Source organism: Prionailurus bengalensis, chromosome B2 (genome assembly GCF_016509475.1).
Source record: "Prionailurus bengalensis isolate Pbe53 chromosome B2, Fcat_Pben_1.1_paternal_pri, whole genome shotgun sequence".
Classification (NCBI taxonomy): Eukaryota; Metazoa; Chordata; class Mammalia; order Carnivora; family Felidae; genus Prionailurus; species Prionailurus bengalensis.
The window spans coordinates 105,825,174-105,852,783 of record NC_057349.1 but is presented as its reverse complement, the minus strand read 5'-3'; the positions used below and the strand labels follow the sequence as shown (position 1 = coordinate 105,852,783).

The following is a 27,610-nucleotide window of genomic DNA, read 5'->3' as shown; positions in this document are numbered from 1 at the left end:
ATAAAACAAAGGTGGTATTTTTTTTTCTTATTGAAATGATAGATTAAAAATTAGCAGTTACAATACAGAAAAAGGATTTCACATATTATTTTGAGTAGAAAACGTGAGTTACGTATTTTGTTGTTTCTGTTCTTTATTTGATGTTTTTCATGAGCAGGAGAAATGCTTGAGAGTTTAACTGTGGATGGGGAATTTCTCTACTGGATCTCCTCAGCAAAGGACAGCACACAGATTTATCAAGCAAAGAAAAGCAATGGGGCCATCCTCTCCCAGGTGAAGGCCCAAGGGAGTAAGCATATCTTGGCTTACAGTTCAGTTCTGCAGCCTTTTCCAGGTAATAAAATCACACTGTTCACCAGCACGTTCTCCCGTCTGGGGGTGCAGAAAAGTCTCAGAATATCTCCTCCAGGCTGCCCCCTCAAGCCCTTCGTTGTGTGCTCAGTGTTGATCCAAACTGCCAGGATGGGTGCACGCTGCAATTGCTGTTTGCCCTGGGTCACAATTGATCTCCATGTGTATACATGACTTGAGTCGTCCTAGAGAGTTTTAGACATGGGAAACCCTTGTCTATCATTCTGTCTCCTTTTCTCTTTGCATTCTCATAATTTCTTTTCTGTCTTTTTTTCTCCTCTGACAATATTTTTAGAAATCCCCGTTGTGTCAAAAAGCACTGCATAAAATTTCAGGTCTTTTTCAAGGTAAAGTGCTTTATTTGTTGTGGTATTATGTATGTCAACTGTTCATCATGTGTATATGTGTGCTATCATTTTTGCTAACTTCCTCCCTTTTTTTAAATGTGTCACTCGTTAAGTTTTTAGTGTTGTGCTTCTAACTCTATCTCCCTCAGAAACCCTGTGGATTTTATTATACAATTTTGTATAATGCAATGACTTTTAGGAATGCATGGATGGCACTATGGCGGAACTAGCTATATATTTTCTGAGAGTCATAATACTAATAAAAAAGTTTGAACTCTAAAAGCCAACCGACCAAAATTAAAAACATTACATACACTGAGGGTGGCCTTCAAACCTAAAGAGGTTTTTAGTTTTTTCTCAAGCTATCTGCCATTAGGGTGGCAATATCATTTTAAATTAAGCACAATTACCCCCTAGAGAGGGGCAGAAAGAATTGAACAAACTCTCTCTGCTTAAATGTATTCAGTTATAAAATAGGAAAAAAATGGGAGAATTTATAAATAAGCCAGTTGCCTATTTTGGTAAAGTAGTTCACTTTTCATTTTGAGAAATTTAGGAGATTTGGTAAGTCCATTAAAAGTCTGTTTGAAATTGGAACGCACACATATACCCGCACATCCTTAAAAATAAAAGTTCTAAAGCTAGCATGAGTTTTTTTTTAACTGGAATTAATTTTAAAAATATGGTTAATATTTAAACATTTTTTTTAACATTTATTTATTTTTGAGAAAGAGACAGAGCATAAGTGGGGGTGGGGCAGAGAGAGAGGGAGACACAGAATCCGAAGAAGTGTCCAGGCTCTGAGCTGTCAGCACAGAGCCTGACAGCAGAACTGGAACCCATGAACTGCGAGGTCATGACCTGAGCTGAAGTTGGACGCTTAACAGACTGAGCCACCCAGGTGCCCCCTTCCCAATTTGACTAATGTGCTGTCACTACTGTCTTCAAAGTAATAAAAGGCTCAGCTTGATTTTGCTGTGATCTGTGTACCTTATTCAGTGTACTTTAGCTCCCCCTGCTGGAAATTTTAATCAATGATCCGTTAACCTTGCTCCCTTTTTTCTGAGGCATTTAACAACTTCAAAATGTGTGGGAAAAACACCCGTCTTTCTTTCCTGAATAACATTTCCAATACTTCAATATATCACACCTTGTCAGCCAAGTATAAAAACCTGTTATTACCCTTGATGTTAAATAAATCTGCTGTTCCTCTTTCATACATATATGTATGAAATATGTGTATATTTTGAATCTTTTCTTATTATTTTAGATAAAGCATTACTGTGTCTAGCTTCAGATGTCGCAGAGCCAACTATACTTAACACCACTAACAGCAGCCTCACAATCCGATTACCACCCACCAGGGCAAATCTCACGTTGCACAGCATCACTTGCCCTACTCCAACATACCTGGTTTATTACCAAGAAGTTAATGGCGGGAAAAATAGCTCTGGGCTGAAATATAAAATGCTGGTAAGATGGGAGCTGGTGGTCTTTGTCTTTTTCACAAGATACCTGTTTCTGATATAAAATTCTCGCTCACAGTAAACTGTTTTCTATGTTATATCCTGAAGCACGCTACTGTGCAAACTTTTACGGCTGATCCATCAAAGCAAGTTGTCTGGGAGTTAAGCTTCAAGGAAATATATTTATTAACTATGACCAGTGGTGGATTGCCATAGTGACAGTTTTCTGAGTGTCCTGGGAGAACTGGTTTGTTGTCTTCCCTAATTATCCCCAGAAAGTGATAGAGATCTGTTTTTATGGCCTATGCAGCAGATTGCAGATTGAAGGGTAAGAAATGATTAGACAGAAAGAACATTACTGTATAACCCTCCTCCATAGCATCTATTTAATATAAAAATGGTATGTTCTATTTTTGTCTGTCATTTCCTGTATGCTGTTATGTAGGGAGTATGTCGGGGTTTTTTCATCATTGTATTCTTAGCACCTAGCATAGTAGTTGGCTTTGTAGAGGCTTTCACTAGTTATTTTTTGAGTGGATGAATTAATTGGCACAATTCACTCCATTGTTGGCACTGATGTTTCAGTTGTCCTTGTGATGGAGTCATATGTATTCAATATTTTGCTCTGTGCTTGCTATTCAGCCACATCAAAAGGTGAAATTGACCATCATCATCTGTTGGAAGTTAAACACCAAATACTTCACCAGAAAGGACACATGATTCTTGTTATTTCCTTTGTCTATTTTAACCTCTCTTTACACATTTCAATGTTTCAGAGACAGATTGGATCATTTGGCTGACCAAGATTAGGCTGGTGGCACTGGATGTTTCTGTTACCACAGCCAGTCTATCCTACACATTGATTAATATGGGTCAAAGGCAATGGGTCTCAAACCTGACTGCACATTGGAGTTTTAAAAACCTCTGGGCCCACACTTCACCTCAGACCAATGCAATCAGAATCTCTGGGGGTGGGATCCAGGCACAAGTGTTTTCTTAAAACTTTCCAGTTGATTCCAAAATACAACCAAAATTGAGAACTGTTAGTCTAAGGACAGTGTTTTTATTTTATTAAACTTTACCTTTAATAATGATTAAGTCATTCAGCCAAATATTTTATCATATTCACTTATGTGTCAAATATATTTAACAATTTTTTAACGTTTATTTATTTTTGAGAAAAGTGAGACAGAGCATGAGCAGGGTGGGGCAGAGAGAGAGAGGAGACACAGAATCCGAAGCAGGCTCCAGGCTCCGAGCTGTCAGGACAGAGCCCAACACTGGGCTTGAACTCATGGACCGAACCATGAGATCGTGACCTGAGCCAAAGTTGGACATCCAGGCACCCTGTGTCACATCTTTACCATACCATCTTGCTGACCTTTGTATGCAAAGCTAGTGAATTAGTATCTTCTTCTGAGAACTTAGCTTCCTATGTGAAATGAGCATGTCATTGAAAATCGACCGATCATTTGGTATTGATTCTTGGAGATAGTAAGCAACTCAGGTCTGGGCAGATTAGGGCAGTGAACATTATCATTCTCTTGATCCAATATCAAAAAATAAATTAACTTAAAAGATCTTTTAATTATTGTATCCCTTTGGTTAATTTCTCCTCATTTGTATGAAAAAATAAGAATCTGATATGGAATTTTAAAAATTAATTACAGGAATTTCAGGAGAGGATAGCCTTTATTGAAGGTTTACAACCATTTTCAACATATGTGATACAGACAGCTGTAAAGAATTATTATTCAGATGCTGTGGAACAGTTACCTCTGGGAAAGGAGATTTGGGGAAAAACTAAAAGTGGAGGTGAGTTATGGGCTTGGGTGGGTTTCTAGACAGGCATTTTGTGATATACATGACATATACATCTATATTTGTGTTTTTTAAAATTTGGATGCTAAGTAATCTCTATTATGTGAGCTTTTTAAACTTAATAAGAAAATGTATTATTGACAATACTCTGATAACCTGGTTTTTGCTCTAACAACAGAAGATGAATAATACTCCATCAGAATGAAACACAACTAGAAGGTGAAACATCAGAATCAATACTGTTTGACCAAGAAACACATTTTCCAGTCTCACCACATAGTGTCACCCTCTCCCCACATATTCACAGGTCTCATCCTGTGGCGATGCAGAATTAAGCCTTTTCTCTGTGTGAATTTTACTCAGGACACTTGAGACTTAAAGTAAATAACATCATTGCCTGAAAGAAAATGAATCTAGATCTAAAAAGGTTTTCTGAGAGGTGGTGATTATTTTGAGGTCACACCATTTCTTTCAGAGGTCTCTGATGACATTCCCAAAACTAATCTGAATTGGTTTGTTCATCATCATTGGCCATATCACTGAGCTGGAGTCAGAGAATGATTTAGTCATTAGGCAAAAATAAGCAAGAGCCTTTCAGGCAGCCTGTTAACTTACCATTTTATAAGAGGTTGGCTTTCCTTTAGAATACTGGCCATTCGTTCTGCTCACATGATATGATTATTCCTCAACCAGAACCCCATTCCTTCTTCCATCTTTCAGTGCTGATGCAATATCCCTTATCATGCATTGCTATTTATTTCAGTGCCAGAAGCAGTTAGGCTCATTAACACAACTGTGCAGTCAGACACCCGCCTACTTGTATCCTGGGAAGAATCTCACAAGCCAAATGGACCTATGGAGTCAGTTCGCTATCAGCTGGAAATCTCACATCTGGCCCTAATTCCAGAGACTCCTCTAAGACAAAGTGAATATCCAAATGGAAAGCTCTCTCTCCTTGTTACTAGACTATCTGGTGGAAAACCATATGTGTTAAAGGTATAGTAAGTGTATGGGGCACTTTTATTGCCATGCTCAAGTGCAAGGTTCCGAAAAGGTTAAGCAATTGTTCTTTTTTACAAAAAGGTTCTGGCCTGCCATGCTGAGGAAATGTGGTGTGCCAAGAGTCATCCTGTCCCTGTCAAAATGTTTGACACACCAGAGAAACCCTGTGCCTTGGTTCCAGAGAACACTAGTTTGCAATTAGAATGGAAGGCTCCATCTAATGTTAAACTCATCAGATTTTGGTTTGAACTCCAGAAGGTAGATCTCACCATACTCTTTTAATGCAAATCTATGTTTTGTGCTATGGGATAAATTAGAAGACCTTTTTTTCATATCTCTAGAGTATTCTCTTGTATAAACCAACAATATATTTGACAACATTCATTGATTTAGGCTGGCTTGCCATTTACAGAATCTATCTAGACTCAATTTCTGATGGAAAGAATTCCTAGAGACATTGGTTGCTCTTAAAAGGCTCCATGGAAAAGGTTATAAGCTACGGTTTACTGGTTTTCATAATATTTTACTTAGTTTAGATGTTATCAGCATGGCTGTCTAGTGTCCAGCAATTTTGTATTTCCAATGAAGAAAAAGAAAAGGAATGGACAAGCAAACAAAACCCAAATCCTTGTCTAGAAATGTTGTTTCAACCATTTAAAGGCTGCATAGCAACAGGAGAGAAATAAAATATAAGACCAGTTTATTCTGAACCAGTTGGATCTTGGCTTATAAACTTTAAATGGCTCTTCATCCAAAATTCTCCATGCTTTAACTATATAAAAATATCCACTGAATTTCAAATATCAATTAATCTAATTAATTCACTGCTGAGGAAAGTCTAGGTTGATTTTTGTATTGATACACTTAAAATGGATTATTTTTTAGAATTGCTACATTTCATTTTCAGTATTTATTTTGTGTGTCTACATTCGTAAGGTTTGGTTAGGAATCTTTTGTTCAGTTGTAACAAAAACAAATCAGTATAGTCATGGCCTCGCTTTTTTTTCAAAAATGGAGTTGCTTCCCAGGATGTTTTTAAATTTTACTATGTAAGATTTTTTTCTATGATCTTACATTTTTAAGATAAAATCCATGAAAACTATGAAACAATAGTGAATGTCGAGTTCATAAAACCAAAAGCTGTAGTTTATTGGACTGTTTTCATTGAGTGTGCTTGTGATGATTTGCTACCTATTTAAAAAAGTATCGTCTTATAAAAATGCAGTTAAATTGGAGAAATTGGAGGATCACCTTTTATTAGACATCTATTTAAGGAAGCTCAGTGCAGTTCAGTTTAAAGGCAAAGTGGGGGATGTGAAGTTTACCTCTGACATCAAAGAAATGTGATGGGGAAGGACCTTATAGCTGGTGACTCTAAGCCCCTCCTGTTACTGATGAGAAGTCGGAGATCCAGACAGGTGCCATAGTGAGTCAGATATCACCAGCCAGGCAGGGAAGAGCCCCAGGGGTTGACTCATCCTACAGCCGTCCTACTTGGGTGCTATCCATGGAAGGCATGTGAGTCACTAAGGCACCTACCCCACTCCTCAAAGTTTGGGAGAAGGACAGAGGACTGGGACTGTCTGGTTCAGTCCTTGTGACTTTCACACAACGTTTTTTTGTTTATTTGTTTCAAAACTTCCCCTACACTTGCTGAAAACAGGTTCTAGACATACCACTTAGAAAATCATGAAGCTGAAAATGTGGGATACAGTAATCGTCACATGTGACCATCTACAAGTACTAACTGATAAGCACAGTAGGAGGCTGTGTTCCGAGAGGGTTGATGAGTACCTCCAGTCAGAAAGTTCTATATCTTTAGAGCAACTTGAACCTATCTCATAAAGATAGGATACCTGGGAATGATGGTATAACTCCATACTGGAACTCTGAGAGGGAGTGATAAGGGTGAATATGTGTCTTTTTAATTAAGAATTTTTTTTTATTTATTTTTTATTTTTTATTATTTAAAAAAAAATTTTTTTTTTCAACGTTTATTTATTTTTGGGACAGAGAGAGACAGAGCATGAACGGGGGAGGGGCAGAGAGAGAGGGAGACACAGAATCGGAAACAGGCTCCAGGCTCCGAACCATCAGCCCAGAGCCTGACGCGGGGCTCGAACTCACGGACGGCGAGATCGTGACCTGGCTGAAGTCGGACGCTTAACCGACTGTGCCACCCAGGCGCCCCAAGAATTTTTTTTTTTAGAAAGGAGGAGAAAAAGATAAATTTCCAATTTTCATCTTTTCTGTCAAATTTTCCTTATGTGGAAAATGAAGGAATTAAAGCACAAGGCTAAATTTCTATCTAGGTCTTAAATTCCATAGATTTTTTTTTTAAATCACAACAGTGTATGGAAGAAGAACATATTTAATTTGAGATTAAGGAGAAGAAACAAGTAGTTTCACTTTGGTAAATTATTTTCCTGGTTGTGCATTAAAATTGAGTTTTTCTCAATTGTCCAGGAAAATTCCTACATTTCTGAAGTTCTGGTCTCTGAGACATGATAAACTGCACCATTTCCTTCTCATCCACCATCCAAATAATTTTCAAATCTCTCTGTGGTAGCTTTCACTCCTGCACTTGTTGGCCTCTAACAAATGGAAGGTCTTGACTCCACTGTGATTTACTGGGGTAGCTGTGGCACCTCCCCAAGTTGGTGGTCTGCCCAGAACATTCATTGCTGTGGTAAGGCCAATAGTCTACTGTTTTCCAGCAGAACTCTTGGTCAAACATCTGACCTTCCAAGGAGCTTTGATAATTTCTGGAGGGTATGGAATGTTGGGCCATCTATTCACTTAAGGTAGTTTATATAGCAGATTATTAAGGAGGCAGGATCACAAAGGGCTAAAATTTTTGAGGTGGAAATCAATATTTGTCTGTCTGTCTGTCCCTCTTTCTTTCCCTCAGTTCAGAGTAGATATTAGGGATCCAATGTGTCTGTTTCTTTAGCCTGTATGTTTTAGTAGGATTGATACATTTATGAGTTTAGCAGGCAATGGCCTGGACATCAGCATTTTTGTTTTTTAATTTTTTTTCATTCCTTCCATTCCCATTTTCCTCTTTTTTTTTTTTTTTGTAACAAGGTGGTCTACTTCTTGAAGGTGCTGTAGGAATCATTCCTAGTTGAATAGAAAACTAATATAAAGTGTCCATCCAATGAAATGATGTGACCTTGTGAGCGCTAAATGAAAAACGAGATGTAAAGTAAGGTTTATTTATGGAAACTGACCTTCTTAGGAAACTCTACTGGAGAAAATACACTAAGAACCCTTGACAAAATGCCACATCCTCTGTCTTTCCCTATTTGTACATTGAAAAAAAAATCACCATTTTCAAATAACACATGAAGGGTCCAAATACACAGATTTTTCAAAAGCCATGCACAAAGAAAGTGTAAGATAGCTATAATTAGAGACCCAGTATCTACATTGGAATTAAAGTAAGATTTCCTATGTTTAACTTCTAATATTTCTACTCAGTGACTGAGTGATGATAGACAAAAAATTCCCTCTTTTAGGGAACTAGGCTTCATATGTATAAAAAATAAGGAACGCTGGTTAGACTGAAAAGAGTTTGAAGGGAAAAACTACATGTTTTAATTTATAAGTCACTGTAGACCTGTTGATAGAATCAAAATGTGTAAAAACATTATAATTTTGAAATTAACAAATCCATGGAATTGAAAATGTCATTATTTTGATCCAGCATGGTCCCTCAGCTATGGATTTGCATTCTCAGCCATCCTAATTTAATGTAGGTGTCTCCAAGGAGGGATAACAAAAAACCAAGGTCCAGATCTTCCCTAAGGACATCTATGTAATAAGAGGGGCCTGTCCCACCTTGAACTCATCCTAAGAACCGTTATTCAAGTCAGTTATAGCTTGTCACAAACTTAAAATGGCGGTCAGTGGTGGAGATAATGTTTGGGATCAAACATTCATAAAGGAGCACTTATTTTAATTGAAAAGAAACTTTATTTAAATTTTTAATTGCTTGCCATAGACTTGTGAATTTCTATGCTTAAGAAGGTTTTCTTAAAGAACCAAAAATATTGAGACTTCTTTTTTCCAGTGGAAGTATAATGAGTTTTACCGTGTGAACACTTCATGCATCCAAGGCCCTGCTTATGTCTGTAGCATCACAGATCTACAGCCTTATATGTCCTATAACATCCACGTAGTGGTGGTTTATAGGACAGGAGAAAATAGCACCTCACTCCCAGAAAGCTTTAAGACAAAAGGTGAGTACTGATAGCCTCAATAATCCTCAATACTCAAAAAGCCCTGTAAGTTTCTCAATGAGTTTCTTATCACTTATTTCACTAATGCTAGAGGTTAACCTTTTTCTTTTCTTTTCTTTTTGAAGAGGAGTAAATTATTTCTAGAGTTTGAGGTAAGAGTTGAAATGAATCCGGAGTCTTTACAGGCACTAATGAGATAATACTGAGATAATACCAGGTTTTGCAGAATCCTGAACTGAGCAAGATGATTCCACCTTCCAGTATTCTCTACTTTCTTGTCTATCTGTGACATTTTGCATTGAGAACAAAAGTTAAATGGTGTGGTTGAGTGTTCAACAAATATTAACTTACTGACTACTGTATTCTAGATGCTAAAAATTAAAAAATCTAAAAAGAATGCTAATGAGTGTTTTAAAAGGTATACTGTAACTCCAAGTTGATCCCTGTAAGAATCAAAGGGGAAATGCTCCAAAATTTACAGTTTTCTTTATTCACATCACTTATTTTGTGGTGAGCTAACATAATAATGTTATTCCTATCATTGGTCCATCTAATCCATCACTAACAAAAACTTCAGATACTCATTTAAAAATATGCACTCATATGAGAATATTTCTGAATATTTCATTAATGTATTTGACTTTCCTCTCAGTAAATATATTCTGTGGAAAGATGTTATGCAGAATATTTTCTACTTCCGACATACCAATCAGTACTTTCTTATGTTTCCAAAGCTGGAGTCCCAAGTAAACCAGGCATTCCAAAATTATTAGAAGGGAGTAAAGATTCAATACAGTGGGAAAAAGCTGAAGATAATGGAAGCCGGCTTATGTACTATGTCCTTGAGGTCAGGTATGTCTGTTTGCAAAAGTGCTTTGTAAACTACAAAGAGCTAAGTGGTTAATTGTAAGGTGTTATTAGATCAAAATTAGCAATATTTATAAATAAATATGAAGGATCTTTAGCTTAAGGATCTTCAGTGCACCATTGTGCTCTCTGCCCAATGCCTAGTGGTCAGCCTTGGCACTCCGATCAGAAGGAGATCACATCATCCTTCTCAGAAATCTGCAACTACTTGTCAAAACGTTATGGAAATAATCCAGTCATTGGCATGTGCAGCTAATATTTATTTAATTTCTATTCTGTCCAAGAAACAGGGCTGATATTTGATATTAGACGATGGTATGCATGCAAATTTCTGATGATAATTTGTTTTAGCAAGATGAATAACGTCTGGTGAGAACTGGCAGTGAACCAGGTATATTTCAGAATGTGAAAACAGGTCAAGCACAGAAATGGTCTGAACTATATAGGTTACACTGGATTCTTTATCCTTTGTGAAGAGTATAACTTGCACTGTGTGCCCGAGGATCTGAAAGCGTGCCTTCAATGAAAACCAGGCAGCTAGTGAACATGTACAACCTCAGAGCTGGCCAGTATGGGGAGCTCTGTATAATGGTAACTGGCTCAGATGAACTGATTTCATGCCAGCTTGAGGGGAGAATTCCAAATTCCACAGACACTCCTCTCATGGATCTATGAAGCTATCTTTTAAGAAGTTCCAAGGACAAAAGTCACTTCCATAATTATAGTCCTGGCAATTTGAGCTTTAGATCTATTTTTGCTCCATCTTGATCTGGCATTCCCATAACCTTAAAAAAATTTCCTGCTCATGGCAGAGGATTACACTGGCCATATTTCTAACTGAAACCTTCTTGTAAATTCTGTTACTGTTTTTCATGCAGAGTCCAATGCATTCTGATCTGCAGAACTGTGTTGGTGGTCTGGGACTCTAATTATATTCGCCAGCTAGCCCATACCACTGTCTTGCTAGGAACCATTTAGTGTGTTCCCTTCAGTGACTCCTTAAGAGCAGAACTCCATACATTCTTTGCATTTTCTTGCCCCAAGCCTCTACTCTCATGGCAGGGATAATGGGATAATAATAGAATGAATTGCTGTATCTCAAAGTCACTTCTTCAGTCAGGATACTAGTATACACTAGGTACTTGCTGATGGTACAGTCGTAGTGATAGTGTGTGAACGTGGAAGCCGAATACACTGTATTAGTGTCCTAACATTGCCATGAGAAAGTACCACCACTGGGTGGCTTGAAACAGCATTTATTCTTTCACAGTTTTGGGGACTAGAAGTCGGAAATCAAGGTATCAGTAGGACCATGCACTTTGTGAAGTTTCTAGGGAAGAATCCTTCCTTGCTGCTTCTTAGCCTCTGGTGATCCAGACTTCCCAGCAATCCTTGGTATTCCTTGGCTTGCAGATGTATCACTTCCAACTCTGGCTCTGTCATCACATGGTGTTCTCTGTGTATATCTGTGCCGATATTCCTCTCTTCTTAAGAAGGCACTGGTCAATGGGGCATCTAGGTGGCTCAGACGGTTAAGCATCTGACTTCGGTTCAGGTCATGATTTTATGGTTCTTGGGTCAAGCCCCACACTGGGATCTGGGCTGACAGGGTAGAGCCTGCTTGGGATTCTCTCTCTCTCCTTCTCTCTCCCTGCACCACCCCCCTGCACTCTCTCTCTCTCTCTCTCAAATTAAAAAAATGAACTTAAAAAAATTAAAAGAAGGCACTAGTCATTGGATTTAAGCCTACCCTAATCCAATATGACCTCATCTTAACTTGCTTACATCTAAAAGACCTTATTTCCAAACAAGGTCACATTCACAAAGTCTGGGTAGGTGTAAGTTTTGGGGGATACTACTCAACCCCGTACCGTGTTTAAATACTTACTTTACTCTTTTTTTTTGAATTTAAGTTTTCTCAACTGTAAAATGGGATGATGGTATTTACCTCTTTAGGTTGTTGTGAAAACTCAACAACAGGAAATGAAATAAAAAGCATCAGTATGGTGTGTTATAAATAGAAGATTCTCAACCAATATCAGAATTCTTTCTTGTCTTCCTCAATGGCCAATAACTGTGAAGAGCCATTTTATAAATTTTTAAGTGTTTCTTTCCTTTGGATTAGAGTTGTTGGAATTGAACAATGAAATTGCCAGTGCCTAACACAAGACTTCACAAAATGTACGAAGACATTGTACAAAGAGTCTTATGCAGGATGGTCCCTAGGACACTTAGCTCCTGGCAACAGTTATGAACAACTCTGTTGCCCTGATCCTCCTGAAGTTCTTGTCTTTTCCCTGTCCTTCAAGGGCTGAGCCTTCCCATCCCTTTCAGGATGTCCACTCAGTTTGTAGAAGCAGAACTAGCTATCCCTAGGCTTACTGTGGGTTGGTACCAAGTCCTAAAACTGTTGTTGTCTGAAAAGTCCCAGACTTGAAAAGTTCTTCATTGTCAGGACATAATTGGAAGGCCTGGAGCTTGTCCTCAGTCTACGATTCTGTTAAGAGCCATTCCATTTATATCTTTTGAGCCCCACTCTTGTGCTCTTTCCATGTTTCATATAAAGAATAATGTGGGTTGACTTGAGGTGGAGTAGATGCCAATAAAAATGGAAGAAATAAACCTTGGAATCTCAGGTGTAATGATAATTTTGGTATTCAAACTATTACATCTTCCTTATCAATTTTATGTCCTGTATTTCATTTTATGCAGAGCTATGGTATACATAAACTACACATGGCATAAGAGACTGAGAATTAAGAAAGTATAAAAAATTCCAGGTTATAAATTATGGAACAACTGTCTGATGTGTTTGGAATTCTGAAGAAAGTTTATACATTCTAATAGTAGGAAAAACCTCTTCAGCTCTCTCCTGGCCATTCACTACTTGTTATTTTCCCAATGGGCTGAGTTTGTTGGCTCCATGCATTGCCAGGATGTCTTTACAGGATTATGCTGTGTGGGAGGAATGAGATCAAAGGTAAAGTGTGCAGTAGGAGATGCTCTTGATTTCTGTTGCTGAAATGGTAGAGGAGCATCTAGAAACAACACATATATTGTCTCTTATATTTTCTATATTGACCATTTTGCTCTTTTTTTTTTTTTTTTTTTTTTTTTTTTTGTAGAAAGGGTACTTCAAATGATTCACAGAACCAGAATTTAATGTGGAGGATGGCATATAATGGGTCCTGCGGTAGTATTTGCACATGGAAGTCCAAAAACCTGAAAGGAACATTTCAGTTCAGAGTGGTAGCTGCAAATAATCTGGGATTTGGTGACTATAGTGGAATCAGTGAGAATATTATATTAGTTGGAGGTATGTTACGATGTCTGTCTATGCTCTAACTGATTACATAAAGGTTCAGAGAGAAAGATAAGTGAATTCTTAACAACAGAAATGAGTTGGATGACTGTATAATTTATCATCTAGACTATGGAACTATTCATTTCATGTGATGTGATCTTCCTAAAACATCAGCGTCCTCGTGTCATTTTTCTCTTCAGTAATAATCAGCTACTTCTTAATGCCCGGCACATCAAGTCCATGTTCCTGGATAGGCTTCCTAGGCTGTCCACAGTCTGGTCTGGATCCAGCCTGTGTTCCTTTTCCTGATATTCTCACCTGCTACACAACAGGCCTAAAACTATGCTTTGACTCTTCCTCAATATCTTCATCTTCCATTGTGTACCCCATTGTAGGTGGTGCTATATCATCTGTCTGATCACAGAGCCTAGAAATCTCAATACCATATTTAATTTTCACGCTACTCTTTCACCAAGTTCTATTTATTTGCCATCTTGGTTTCTGTTTAATGGGGGGTCGTCTTCTTATTTCCACTTTGGCTTTCCTAATTTATCATTTCTTGTCTGTGCTCTAAGCTTAATCACACTGCTGATGGTTAATCTAGCTGAAGCACAAGCTGGATCACTTAACCCATCTCTGAAATCCCTAAAACAACTTTCCGTTCACTGCCTTCAGAGTCAAGTGGAAACTTGTGTGTGTGACATTTAAGGCCTTCCATGTTCATTGTTCTCAATAGTTGCCCCTATGTTGTAGCCATACTGGTAAAAACCTTTTTACGACACTAGGTCTTTAAGCTTTTGTTTCCCTCAGCCTAGAATGTGGGTTCCCACCACCTACCATTCACCCCTTAGCTGGGTTTTCCTTTCCCTTACTTTCTGTCAATTGAAATTCTTCTCATCCTTCAAGGCCTAAATTAAATGAGCCCAGAGCTGTTGCTTAACTGATGATCTTTAGGCAAGATGAATTATTGCATTTCACATACACACAGCCTATATTATTCTATATAATGTTTGCATCATTCTTATTTGTATTATAATTCATTACCTGGATAAAACCTCAGCAATTTTTTTTCTGAAAAAAAAAAAAACCCAAAATAGTTGATATTTTACATTTTGCAGGCTACATCTGATGTCTGTGGCTGCTGTTTCTTCTTCTTCCCATTCTTTTCCTCTCCATCCCCCTCTTTTTTCCCTTTCTCCTTCTACTCCTCCCCTTCCTTCTCCTTCTCCTTCTCCTCCTTCTTCAAATAATGCTTTAAAAATGTAAAAATAATTCTTAGCTAATGGGTAGTGCAAATCAGACTATGGCCAGACTTGACCCACAGGCTATGGTTTGCCAAGCTCTGCCCTACATGTCTCACCTCTCCTCAACTGAAACTACCAAGAGAAGGTACCATGTTTCCATGGTTCTATTCCTCAGTTTAACACCTATAGAATTGAATGTAATGCAAGACGGTATAGAAGAAACAATAATTCTGATTATATACTATGTGAAGATTGAGATTTCTCTGTTCCAAATTCATTAAAAAGATTATAGGTGTTTCCGCCGCTATTTTTAAGTAGATTGGGTGGGCACATCACAATGGTGTATTGGTAAACCAGATCTTTGGAAAACAAAACCAAACGAAAACCTTGATTTTAATTTCCTGTGGTATTAAGCACTTTTTCTGTGGGTGATTTCAAACTACCAGTGGTTTAACAAGTGGCTTGCAAAAATCTAGTAGGAGCTGGTTCAGGCATATCTGAAACTACCTAGCTTTATTCTGCAAATTTACTTTTTTTTTTTTCATTTATTTTATTAGATGGTTTTTGGATATCAGAAAGAAGCTTTATACTTATTATTATAATTGGAATATTTCTGGTTGTTATAATCACATTGATTTTTGGTAAGTATAATAATAAATTGATTTAAAAATATAAGTAGTAAACTATTTACTTGATCATATTTAGTTGATTTAGCACTTAGTGTATTTCCCACATGAAATAAATTAACAAATTTCACAGTTACTTTTGGCTAGATTTTCATAACCACTAACTTCTGTGAATTGTTTTCTGCTCTTGGAGTAACTATTTTACGAAAAATATATCTGCACTTATACTTCATGGTGTACTTTAGATAAAACTGATTATAAGGGCACCAACTTTTAGCTTTCTTTAAAACAGTATTTTGGATTGGCTACATGCCAAGTGCTTTGTGGCTTATAGTTTTAAATAAGTAAAAGAAAAATAACTCGGGATGCAAAAAAAAAAAAAAAAAAAAAGTGTAGGATTAATAGGAGACCAGTGACAGTCCTTGCTGGGATAGTTTGGGTCTCTGGGCAGACAGACTGGTTTGGAAGGAATAGCTCTTCCTTTGCAGACAACCCATCTCTGACTTGTAGGGTCCACACTGGCTTTCAGATGTCTAACTTGCTTATTTCAAATCCCTGCTCGTTTATAAATGACCAGGAAAGCAGAAGAATTTGTTAGGTGGATAGAAAGGTAGCTGTTTCTCTCTACTCATTTTTATACTAATGTGCTAGTCCTAAATTTTTTTTTAAGATTTGGTTTAATGATGAGAAAATACAGTGACAACTCCAGAAATATTGGGGTCAAATATTGGGCCTATAGGGTTATCTTGGTGATCATATATCGTGGATCATTCCTTTTGTTTCAGCATAAACATTAATAGGACTTTCTTTCAGTGCCCCAAATATCCTGGTTTGGATTACAAGATAGCATCCTATCATCACTTACTAATATTGTGGGTCCCTGACATACTGAAGCATTATAAGAAAGACACAATACTTACCAGAAAAGAATACTCAAGTACATATTTAGGAAACTTTGGCTTGTTTTTTTTTTTTTTTTTTTTCCCTGCATAAGGGAAAGAAGGGAAAGTTTAAGGAAAAGTTACCAACGTAAAGCTAAACTTAGCGCTCAGGATAAAGAAAGCCAGGATTTTACTAACTGGTCTGAATCTTTATTCTTTCCCCAAACTGATTGGAGTGGTGAGCTATCAGAGAACACACTGACACTTGAATTGAGATTTCTTTTCACAGATTCCACCCAGATAATATACGGAACTCCTTTAGCTCACTTGGAAAGCTAAAAATTTCAGCTGACCCTGCCAGGATCTTAACCTGCGGTTCCAGGGAGTCTAAGTATTGCACAGCTGATGCTAGTGCCACTAAGCCGGCCCCTCCAGAATTACACGTACGGCTGTAGTATATTTGGCAGTTGGCATATAGGCTTGACTGCTTGTCTGCTTTCCTACGGGGAAGGAGTATTACAGGAAGAATCTTCCATCTGACCTTTGCTTGCCTACTGTACATCACCACTGTTTAAACCCATAACTCTAGTGGGTGAGCACGAGATAATTTCAGACAACCTATATTGTGCTTTCGAGTCATCCCATGGATATCTGACTTTCTCAGGATTTAAAGGTCTCTATTCTATTTGGAACTTACGAATTTTGTAGTACAGTTAAGCTAATTTGGTTCTTTGCTTTTAGCAGCAGTGCATGTGGTTTGACTAGTCTGAGTGTGTGAGTGCATGAGAAAAGATTGAGTTATTAAAATAATGAGAAGTGGCAATTGTTTAAAAATCTGTGTTGGGCGGAGGGCTCTCAGCAATCGTACTTACAAATATAAAATTGAAGCAGGTATTTAAAAATAAACATCGACAGCCTTCGCTTTGGTGAGTGGTCATATCTAACATGCAACATTAGCCTCATGTTGGGAGCAGAGGGAAATAAGTTGTAAAATGCAATTGCTTATCATGGCAGCTTGCCGTTTAATGAGACATAACCTGTGTGAAACTATAAAGAGTGAGATATAAAAGGCAATAGTACAGGAAATGCACTGGACACTGACATAGAAGTGCTAACTGAGAGCTACAAGTGGTCTTGTAAATTCGTAAATAAGAGATCAGCAGAGTTGCAGAGGTCTTAGAAGGCATCGCTGAGGATGAGGATGGGGGCCTGAGCTGTGCCTTTAAAAATGAAAGGGGGGGAGTGAGAGCTTTTCAGGTTTGAAAAATTGCATTGGCAAAGGTACTTAAGATCTTTCCCCCATGTGGTCCCTCAGATGGAATTTCGCTCGAACGAAACTCTAACCTGTTGGAAACAGAAGCTACTCTGGAATGCGATTCAGACTTTAACGATCATCTTACAAAACATCTTTGCTGTTTTCAACTTTTGAGCCAATGTTCTAGTATAGATGGTTGACCTTATAATTGTATTTTAATCTTCCAAAAATCACTTATCTTTATGATTATGAAAATAATATGTGCTCATTGTATGAAGAAGACAATATAAATCATCCATGATTTCACAGCTTAGGGAAGATAATTTATATTTGATGAGTTTTATTGCAATAGTTTTTCCTGTATATTTGAGTATGTGTATATGAACAACAATGGTATAAACTCTTGTACTCTGAAAAAAAAAAGCATGCCATTATATTGAAAGTGTTCCTCAGATCTACTCTAAGAGTATAACCTGGACATATCTGGACTCAGATATAAATTTGTTTCACTAATAATTATAATGCAAATTAGTTTTGCCTTATTTTGACTCTAGTTTAGGGGTGATTTTGAGAAATAAGTTCTGATATTAAGAGACTTCAACTTGTTTATAAGAAATGCATTAAGCTTTGGTTTGCGACACAAGGTAAGAAGGGACGTGGTATAATTTATGTGTTTTTATATGTCTTTCTACCTAGATTTAATTTGTTTTTCTGCTCTGGACAAATTTTTCAATCAAATTCTGTTATCCTATCAATGGTGTTCTTACATCTAAACGTTTCAAATGTATTGTTAACATTTCTTCAGAAATAAAGCAATGTTTCATTTTGTAAATTATGTCCTTTTTTATTTTATAGTCTGGCATAGAAAATTAAAGAAGCAAAAAACTCCCACGGAAGGGCTGACGGGTCTCATACACGAAGACAAAGAGTTGGCTGAACTTCGAGGCCTGGCCGCTGGAGTAGGACTGGCTAATGCCTGCTATGCGATACAGTATGTAACCGGGGCCATCATTATGGGGCACCTAGAGAACAGTGGGCAACTATAAAGAGAGTGCTCATGGATCCCAGGACTGTCCTGGTCCTGTCCAGAGTAATGCTCATTACTCTGGCATAATTATTAATAACAACCCCTTCCATTTTCAAATGTGACCTGAGATGGATGGCAAATTATGTGGTTATGCTAGTGTAAGGAAGATCATCAAAATGTCATTGTTTTCCAGTGTTTTATCACATAGTTAAAAAATAAATGAAACAAGGAAATAAATACTGTATTGAAGAGAACAGATGGTAACACGCTTGGTTCAACTGGAGGCAACTAGAAGAGAGGAACTCCAAGGGTCCCATGCCTGTGCCGTTAAGTCAATCTTAATCTGTTTTCAAACGTTGTATGGTGATTGCCTACAAAAGCTCTTTAAGATCGTTGAATTTGAACTTATGTTGCTGTCATTAGTTGAAGAAAATATTTAAATGTCTTTTTATCCAAGACACTATATTGCGGTTTATACAAGACACTATATTATGGCCTATGCTAAAAGAATTATATAGTCATAGGCCTTGAAATTTATAATTCCAAGACATAAAGATGGAAGTTTAAAAGTAGACCCAGAGGCGATCTAAATTAGTGATTCAGAGGTGACTTTTCCTTGAGAAAATACTCCGCAAATCTATATTCAAGATTCTGTTTCAAAAACTCAAAGCATTTTAAATTCAGACAATTTTTCCCCCTCATAATATTCCAGGTGAGAGTTGGCTTCTAAAAGTTAACCTTATGGAGAAAGAGTTGATTTTTGTAGTCATGCTAAATGTTGTTCTACATAAGAGATCAGGTGTGTGAAATAGTTAACATGAAAATTTTTAGGCTCATAAACCCAGATATATTTATTACTAATTTGCAATAGCTTTTTACATGAATTGATAACCCAAAGAAATTAATAACTCATAACTTTAACAAAACAAACTACAGTTAAAATTCTTGAGGCAATGCACGCATATGCATGTTTCTATCAAGATAACGGTGCCTAGAAGTGAAGTGACATGCTCTGTCTGTGTTTTGGAATAGGGAAGGAATATTCTGGTTGGTGGAATAGGGAAGGAATAGACACACAAAATTCCACATCGCTATATTACATAGAACAATGTTGCAAAGTCATGAGATTTCTCTTTCTCTTTCTCATACTCTTTATTTCTCAAACACTGACACCAACACCAACTTGTAAACCAGATGTATTTTGGGAAACCAAAAATATTGTTTTCCAGTACTCTTCCAACCCAAGAGGAGATTGAAAGTCTTCCTGCCTTCCCTCGGGAAAAACTGACTCTGCGTCTCCTGTTGGGAAGCGGGGCCTTTGGAGAAGTGTATGAAGGGACAGCAGTAGACATCTTAGGGGCTGGAAGTGGAGAAACCAAAGTAGCAGTGAAGGTAACGTGGATCTTTTAATTCCTTGACATGCTGGCTCAACATATCTACATGAATTTACATGGACGAAACTATAATAAAACATGAGTGCTCTTAATTGGAAAGAGAACTGGTAGAAGGTGGAAGTCCACGCCTGACTCCAGAAATTATAATTTTTCTTCCATTTCTTACATAAGCCCTGTAATTCACTTACCTCTAAAGTTACTGATTTGCTAAGACTCAGCAGGCGGTTTTCCCCTGCAAATATACTTATAAGAGAATGGGGGTTGTAAAAGCACCTTCTCACTGTCTTAGGTTCTATGGCAGATAGTAAACAATGATGGCTTGTTAACCATTTGGTGTCAGTTTTAACTATGCAACTCCAGCATCGCGGTGCAAAAGCAGCTCCAGTCAATACGTAAACTAATGAGTGTGATTGTGTTCCGGTAAAATTTTGTTTATGAGTATTGAAATTTGAATTTCATATAATTTTCATGTGTTAAGAAATATTCTTTTTTTTTTTTTTTTTTTTTTTTTTACTTTTCCCCCAAACATTTGAAGAAGTAACATGTCAAATATACCTGAGTAAAGCTGGGAAAATACAAAATTAAAAGTTAACAATTATTTTCAGATCTCAAGCTGTACAAAAATAGGTGACAGGCTGGAATCGTTCTGTAAGCTATAGTTTGCTGACCACTGTACTATACGGTTATTCATCATGGTGTATTTAATGTAGTTTTAAGGAAGCCCTGGGTATATTCTCATATTTGTGTAAAACCTTTTGATTGAGGGATGATGAATCCTTTATGGAACTGAGCAATATCCTAATCACTGCTTTTTAGGAATTTGTTGCTTTGATGGTGGGCTATACAACTAGAAAAGTTAGCAAAATCTTCTCCACTTCCAAATGATATCATCTAAAAGGACTTAAATTACTGTAGCCTCAACTGGTGTAGACAAGTGTTTATTTTTCTCACCTAATGAGAGGACTGCTGGCTTTGTGCAGTACTGTGTTAGGTCAGAACCAGTAAATCTGAAATTCTCTTGACTTTGTACATGTGTGTTGCCTCATGGTCCCAAGATGGTTGCCAAAGATCAGGCATCACATCTTCATTCAGGTTAAGGGAAAGGGTAAGGATAACGTTAGACGTATATGTTCAAAAAGTGAAAGTTTTCCACAAGCTTCTTTCCCCTTTTAGCAGTTTTCCCCTTATACCTCATTGACCGGAATTGAGTCAGATGACCGCCCCTATTTGCAAGGGAGGCCGGAGAATCACAAAACACAATTTTCATGATTAGCTTAGACCAATTGTTTGGGACTGGGCATCATACCTCTAAGAAACAAATTGGGTATTGTTAACAAGGATGCAGGGGGAAACAGATATTGAGTAGAAAACTTTGAAAAGCAAGAAACTGACCTACATACCAAATTTGTAAAAATGTCTACATTTTGGAGAGAATTTGTTTAAGTGATACTCAATCTTTTATCTGTCAGGTTTTCTCACGTGAACACTGGGTATCACACGGGCTAACTTTAAGTTTACAGAGCACATGCGCACGTATTACCCATGATCTGTTTCCAGCTGTCAGGGTGAATATTACAAAACAAAACAAAGATGGTCTCCATTAACCCACTGAGCACAGAAATGTCTGCTATACTGATTCCTGGCTTCTTTTTATGTTGCATAGACTTTGAAGAAGGGCTCCACAGACCAGGAGAAGATTGAATTCCTGAAAGAGGCACATCTGATGAGGTATCGGGGCAGCTCTGGATTAATTTTTCCTTGGTATGAGTGGGAAGCCTTTATATCCGATTGGTAAATTTTTAACATTCAAAATGACCTGACGTAACAGATCATGCCCAGAATAAACATGGCTCAAGTTTAAACATAAATAAATAGTCTGTAGTGACGAGTATTATACAGAAGCCAGTCTTTCAAAAGGCAGTCCTCAGGCAAAAGGTCTTCTCTTCTTTTACCTTCCATAAGAAGTGTGTTGTTCAAGTGACTTCTGAAGCTGTTTAGCTTTAAGCATGCTTATGTTCTTTGAACCGTGTGATAATGGGTCAAGTAGACGGAGGAAGGGAGAGCTCTAAGTACAACGATGTCAGGGAAAATATCCTCTGTCTTGGTAAACTTGTCTTCAAGGGTAGAGTCAGTTGCTGGTCATGAAAACTGCTCAGAGGCATCTTAAAGGGATGGCCTGAGGCAGTGGTCTATGGGATCCATGCTGTGGGTTCTAATCAGCAGGTCAGGGCTTACTGGCTTTAACGCATTGAGAAAGTTGGTTGAAGCCAAACCTGCATGTCTGACTTGCTTCTCCAAAAGGAAGAGAATAACATTCCATACCTGTGATGACCCAAAAGGTAATACTTCCAAATATCTTTTGAAGAAGGATACTAGTTAAAATTACTTTCTTTTCCAAAACATGAAATAGTTCATATAAACGTTTTTTCTAAAGATCACCCTATTCTATCGGTATGCATTGGCCACTAGGGGTTGCCGTATCATCTCTCTAAGGCAGGCACACAGGACAGTACTGGGAAAAGGAGACTTCCATTTATTAGAGAACAACAACAACAACAACAGGAATTTTGGAGGAAACGATAAAGAATTGCTCTATTTCCCAAAGGCTCTCAGCCAGGGTGTCTGTTACTGTCACAACATCCTGTCTGTCTCTTTCCACCTTTTAGCAAATTTAACCATCCCAACATTCTGAAGCAGCTTGGAGTTTGTCTGCTGAATGAACCCCAGTACATTATCCTGGAGCTGATGGAAGGAGGAGACCTTCTTACCTATTTGCGTAAAGCCCGGATGACAAAGGTAGGAAATGGGGTCCCGGTATTGGTTTTGTAATGCAAATGCTCTATAATTTCCTGCTAAATGTATTTAAATTCAATAGGCTGATTCAATCCGGGCTGATGGTAGAACCTCTGAAGACTTCTGTAGAAAGAATTCTTGTATTTCCTTCATTTGGATTAAGACAATTAGAATCCTGGGCCAACTTCTGGCATTTTCTGATTATTTGAGCCTGTTTTTAGTATTTAATGGGAAAATAGGTACTTCACTGCCAGAATCATGTTTTCTGGAGAACAGAGATTGTGTGGAGTTGGAAAGGCACATCTTTCTCCGTACTTTATCTAATGCCTGTCTGTCCCAAATTGATATTTGCAACCCCTTATGTCTTTATTGATAACTATATGTCCCTACCCAGTTGGCATATCTGGATTTTGTTTTAATTTTTAATGGCTTTATTTATTTGTGAGAGAGAGAGAGAGAGAGAGATAAAGGGAATGAGCAGGGGAAGGGCAGAGAGAGAGGGAGACAGAGAATCTGAAGCAGGCTCCAGGCTCTGAGCTGTCAGCACAGAGTCCTACTCAGGGCTGGAACTCATGAACTGAGAGATCATGACCTGAGCTGAAGTTGGATGCTTAACAGACTGAGCCACCCAGCTGCCCCTGTTTGGATTTTAATGGGCATCTCAAACTTATGTTAGACAGAACTGAATTCTTGATTTCCTATCTCCTCCTTCATGCCATCCATCCAGTTCCTTGCTTTCTCTTCCATGGTCACACTAACAAGCCCGGTCAGTAGTTCTGCCCACCGCACACCCCCCCCCTTCCCCTGTGCTTACCAGCAGTGCCTGGAACAGCGAGGGCACTGCAAACACCGTGGAATGAGGGCCAGGGGTGACAGCACCTGTGGGAACCTACTTTTTATCTCCAATGAGAAACACATGAGACAAAACAAGTAACTAATATTTAAACGTAGATTTCACCAAAAAAATTATTTATTTTTATTTTTATTTTTTTATTATTTGTTTTTATTTCTGTCAAAGTACACATTATATGGCTAAAACTTTGAAATATATAACAAGGTTTATAGCGAAAGACTATTTTGGGGGCACCTGGTTGGCTCAGTCGGTTAAGCATCCTACTCTTGATTTCGGCTCAGGTCGTGATCTCACGGTTCATGGGTTTGAGCCCTGCATCAGGCTCTGAGCTGACAGTGCAGAGCCTGCTTGAGATTCTCTCTCCCTCTCTCTCTGCCCCTCCCCTGCTCACTCTCTCTCTCTCCCAAAATAAATAAATAAACATTGAAAAAAAAAAAAAAGAAAGAAAGAAAGACTATCTCATCCCCACATCCCAGATCTGTCCAATTTCTTCTGGTGTTTACCTCATGTTCCTACAAACTCTGTTTATACTGCTGCACATTGAATTTTCAGTCTTGGGGGAAATCTACTGACTACCTACTATGAGAGGTGAGGCTTTAACTCTCTTAGACTTACTCATTATCAGTCCCAACCCCACCAGCTCCACCCATCAAAAACTGTGTCACACTTTTCAGATAAATCAGTATTGCAGATTTACATTACTATGACAATTACTTGCAGTTGAGTTATTCAAATACTGTGATTGTGGGGTTTATTCCCCCGTTGGGCTAAAATAATAAATGCCTCTTGTTTTCCCCCTTTGCTTAGTTTTCTGTATACCTAACTAAACTCTTGGACAGAACTGTAACACTTCTATCAATGTATATGTTAAATATATCACATGATCCAGCACCTAATGGTGTTTTTCTTGCACACTTTCCTCCTAGAGGCAGTGTGGTGCTTGTCCTCTGGGTTAGCTGACTAGCCGTGATCCCAGGGCTTTGCTTCACATTTACCTTGGTGATTTCCTTGCTGGACCTTACCTTCCTCTATTCCATGACTTCTTTGTTCTCTTTTAGAAGAGAGAAAGCATGAGAAAACAAGCATCTGAAGGAAAAATCTCCTTTCCCCTCCTCTTTTTGAGAAGCACTCCTTGCTTGTGTTCTGTCTCTGTGTCTCTCAAAAATAAATAAACATTAAAAAAAAAAAAAGAAGTCTTATGCCATTCTGATTCCTGGACTGATGATCAGTGACCTGCTTTTTGCCTCTCCTCTCTGGAGAAGTTTAGGAACTTCTTATGTGTGGTAGTTTTTTTTTTTTTTTTTTTTTTTTTAACCAGTCTGGACACTCACCCTGGAAAAATCACCTCCTTCAGTTCTGGGATATTACTATTACTATTATTATTATTATTGTTATTATTTAAAGTTTATTTATGTATTTTGAGACAGAGAGAGAGCATGTGTAATAGGGGCAGAGAGAGAGAGAGGGAGAGAGAGCATCCCAAGCAGGCTCTGTGCTGTCACCACAGAGACCTATGTGGGGCTTGAACCTGCGAACCGTGAGATCATCACCTGAGTCAAAATGACGAGTCAAATGCTTAGCTGACTGAGCCACCCAGGCGCCCTTATGTTATTTTTTGGGATAATAAATAAAATTCTTTGTCCCCTCTGCTTCCTTGTTCTAGAAACACCATTGGTTCTAGAAAAACCCTCCGTTTTATCCTTTGTTCTATAGTTGTTTTCTCCTGTTTTCTACATCTTTGTATCTTTGCTCTCAATTCTGGTAGATTTCCATAAATTTTTAAATAAAATTAAAAATTTTAATTTTCCACAGATTCACTCTTTTTAAAATAGTATTGTTTTTTTTTTCATAGGTGAAAAGTCTTCTCTAATCTTTCCTAAGATACCAATTATGGTTTTTTTTAAGTATTAATTTGCTTCCTGCATTGTCCTGATTTCCTTTATCCTCTTTGTTCTGGAATCTGTTTGTAATGTGAGAAGCTTTTCTCAAATGTTTGGTGATTTGTGGCTGGTCTTCCTCTTTGACAGTGAGGCCTAAGAAGTCGACTGGAAACTGTGTCTGTGGCAGCTTCCTTTTGGTTGTTATGTGGGACCCTGCTTTCTCGTTGGGGGTCTCCCTAATCCTCAAATGACAGTATTTGTGTGTTTTCCTGGCACACGCCAGGTTCACCTGAGGGGAATCTGCTAGTCTCCTGCCTGAGTGATAAATGCCTAAGCCTCAGTTCAGGGAGGTGAGATGGGAAGGGGGTGGAGGTCTCAAGGCTGAGTATCTGGACTCATGTTTAATTTTCCTCTCCATTTTCAGCACAGAGCCTTAGTGCGACTGGTATCTTTGAACGTGGAGTTGTTCTGGTTCAGTGTGTGTGTGTGTTTGTGTGTGTGTGTGTGTGTGTGTGTGTGTGTAGGTGTGTGTGTTTTGAAGAGGAAAACCTCCTGCTGTCATGGGAGGGTCTAGGATCTAGTTAGCTCCTAAAATATACTTCTAAACATTCCTCTTGATTCCAGCCTTGCCCCACACCCCTACATCCAGAGATACCTGCTATCTCCAGTTGCAGAGCCTTAGGGGGTTTTATAGTGAAACACAGCTTAATTCTTGTCTTCCCCCCTGCAGGCGGCCAGGCTCTCTCTTGGCTCTGCTGAATGACCACCCTTCCATCTGCTTCCCTTTCCCAAAATGTTTCGTGCACTAAATCTAGTTTCCTGATACATTTATCCTTGTGTGATTATACACATTTCCCCTATATTGCCATTGTAGTAAGGTTTGGGGAGGGAGTAGAACTAAAAATGCACATCCTGAGTCCTCCATCTTTAACAAGAAGTTTATCTGTAGATGTTGTTTGTTTTGGGTAGAGAAGAGGGGATAAAGACTAAATAAAAATATGGACCTGCTCTTTCCAAATTATTCCTATTTAGTCAGGGGCCTGATGGTTATGCTGATTGGTCCTCAAGAGTCTTCTACTGCCTTTCCAGCCCAGGACAGCTTCTATGCCTCACTGCCCTCACCCCAGCCAGACAACAGGATGCTGTTAGGTGCTGAGTGCCAGAACGCTGCGGGCTCTATGTTCCCATCATGCTCAGCTCATTTGGAAGCAGCCTTCTCTCCACAGGAAGTGCTCAGAGGCAACATTCCAGAAGGGCCGCAAGCATCCTTCTGCCTAGCCCTGCTCCGAGACTACAGTGCTGGGTCTAATACAGAAAGATTGACTGCAAGTAGGCCCATAAACCTTAGTTTAGTCTTTTATTTTCAGGACCTCAGTTTCTGTGTCTTTAGAATGGGGTATTGAACTGACAACGTCCTCAGGCTCTTTTTAGCTTTGATATCCTAAGATTATATTCACACGGAAGAAAGTAAAAGACAAAACCAAAAACCAACCCATCAAAACAGTATAAATATGTAGTCAGATACCATCAAGTTATCCATTTTTTGCTGCATTTTTATTATACAATAGTGAGGGCTGTGACTCTTTCTTTCAAGGACCTTGCCACATGGTAGGGAGGTAAGTCAATATAAAGAACTCATTTAAGGGGCGCCTGGGTGGCGCAGTCGGTTAAGCGTCCGACTTCAGCCAGGTCACGATCTCGTGGTCCGGGAGTTCGAGCCCCGCGTCGGGCTCTGGGCTGATGGCTCAGAGCCTGGAGCCTGTTTCCGACTCTGTGTCTCCCTCTCTCTCTGCCCCTCCCCCGTTCATGCTCTGTCTCTCTCTGTCCCAAAAATAAATAAACGTTGAAAAAAAAATTTAAAAAAAAAATAAATAAATAAAGAACTCATTTAAGATAGAAAGTGGGAGGGCCTACTGGAATGCAATAGAGAATATACTGTGAACACAGAGGAGAGAGATGATTTCCAACTGAGGAGTCCTGGGAAGGCTTCATGGAGGAGGTCTTCTGTTTGAGACACAACTAAAGTAGGGGATAGAACAGTCTCTGAAACTGTACCTTCCCATGTGAGTCATGAAAAGCCATGACTAGGATCAGACCCAGGTGGAGGTCGAATGTGCCTAGGGGGAGGCTGGCAAGAGAAAGATGACAGGTGAGCCCAGAGCAGCAGCATCTGGAATCAAGGAGACCCAACATGGGGGTATCCCAACAGGTTGTCACAGGGGCTATCAGGAGCAAGTGATAGAGATTGAGGCAGG

The 27,610-nt window shown here is 38.5% G+C and overlaps 1 protein-coding gene across 2 annotated transcripts in view; it reads left to right on the top strand.

The window, feature by feature from the left end:
- The window catches only part of ROS1 (ROS proto-oncogene 1, receptor tyrosine kinase), a 122,413-nt gene that overhangs the window by 70,610 nt on the left and 24,193 nt on the right, over positions 1-27,610 (top strand). For both annotated transcript variants that reach the window (XM_043592200.1, XM_043592199.1), the window contains exons 27-39: positions 158-334; positions 1,969-2,171; positions 3,835-3,979; positions 4,749-4,981; positions 5,069-5,245; positions 9,063-9,231; positions 9,966-10,083; positions 13,224-13,414; positions 15,204-15,287; positions 18,264-18,399; positions 19,665-19,827; positions 21,493-21,557; positions 22,496-22,625. In XM_043592200.1, the coding sequence (XP_043448135.1) occupies positions 158-334; positions 1,969-2,171; positions 3,835-3,979; positions 4,749-4,981; positions 5,069-5,245; positions 9,063-9,231; positions 9,966-10,083; positions 13,224-13,414; positions 15,204-15,287; positions 18,264-18,399; positions 19,665-19,827; positions 21,493-21,557; positions 22,496-22,625 (1,991 nt within the window). The remainder of the gene's footprint in view (positions 1-157; positions 335-1,968; positions 2,172-3,834; positions 3,980-4,748; positions 4,982-5,068; positions 5,246-9,062; positions 9,232-9,965; positions 10,084-13,223; positions 13,415-15,203; positions 15,288-18,263; positions 18,400-19,664; positions 19,828-21,492; positions 21,558-22,495; positions 22,626-27,610) is intronic.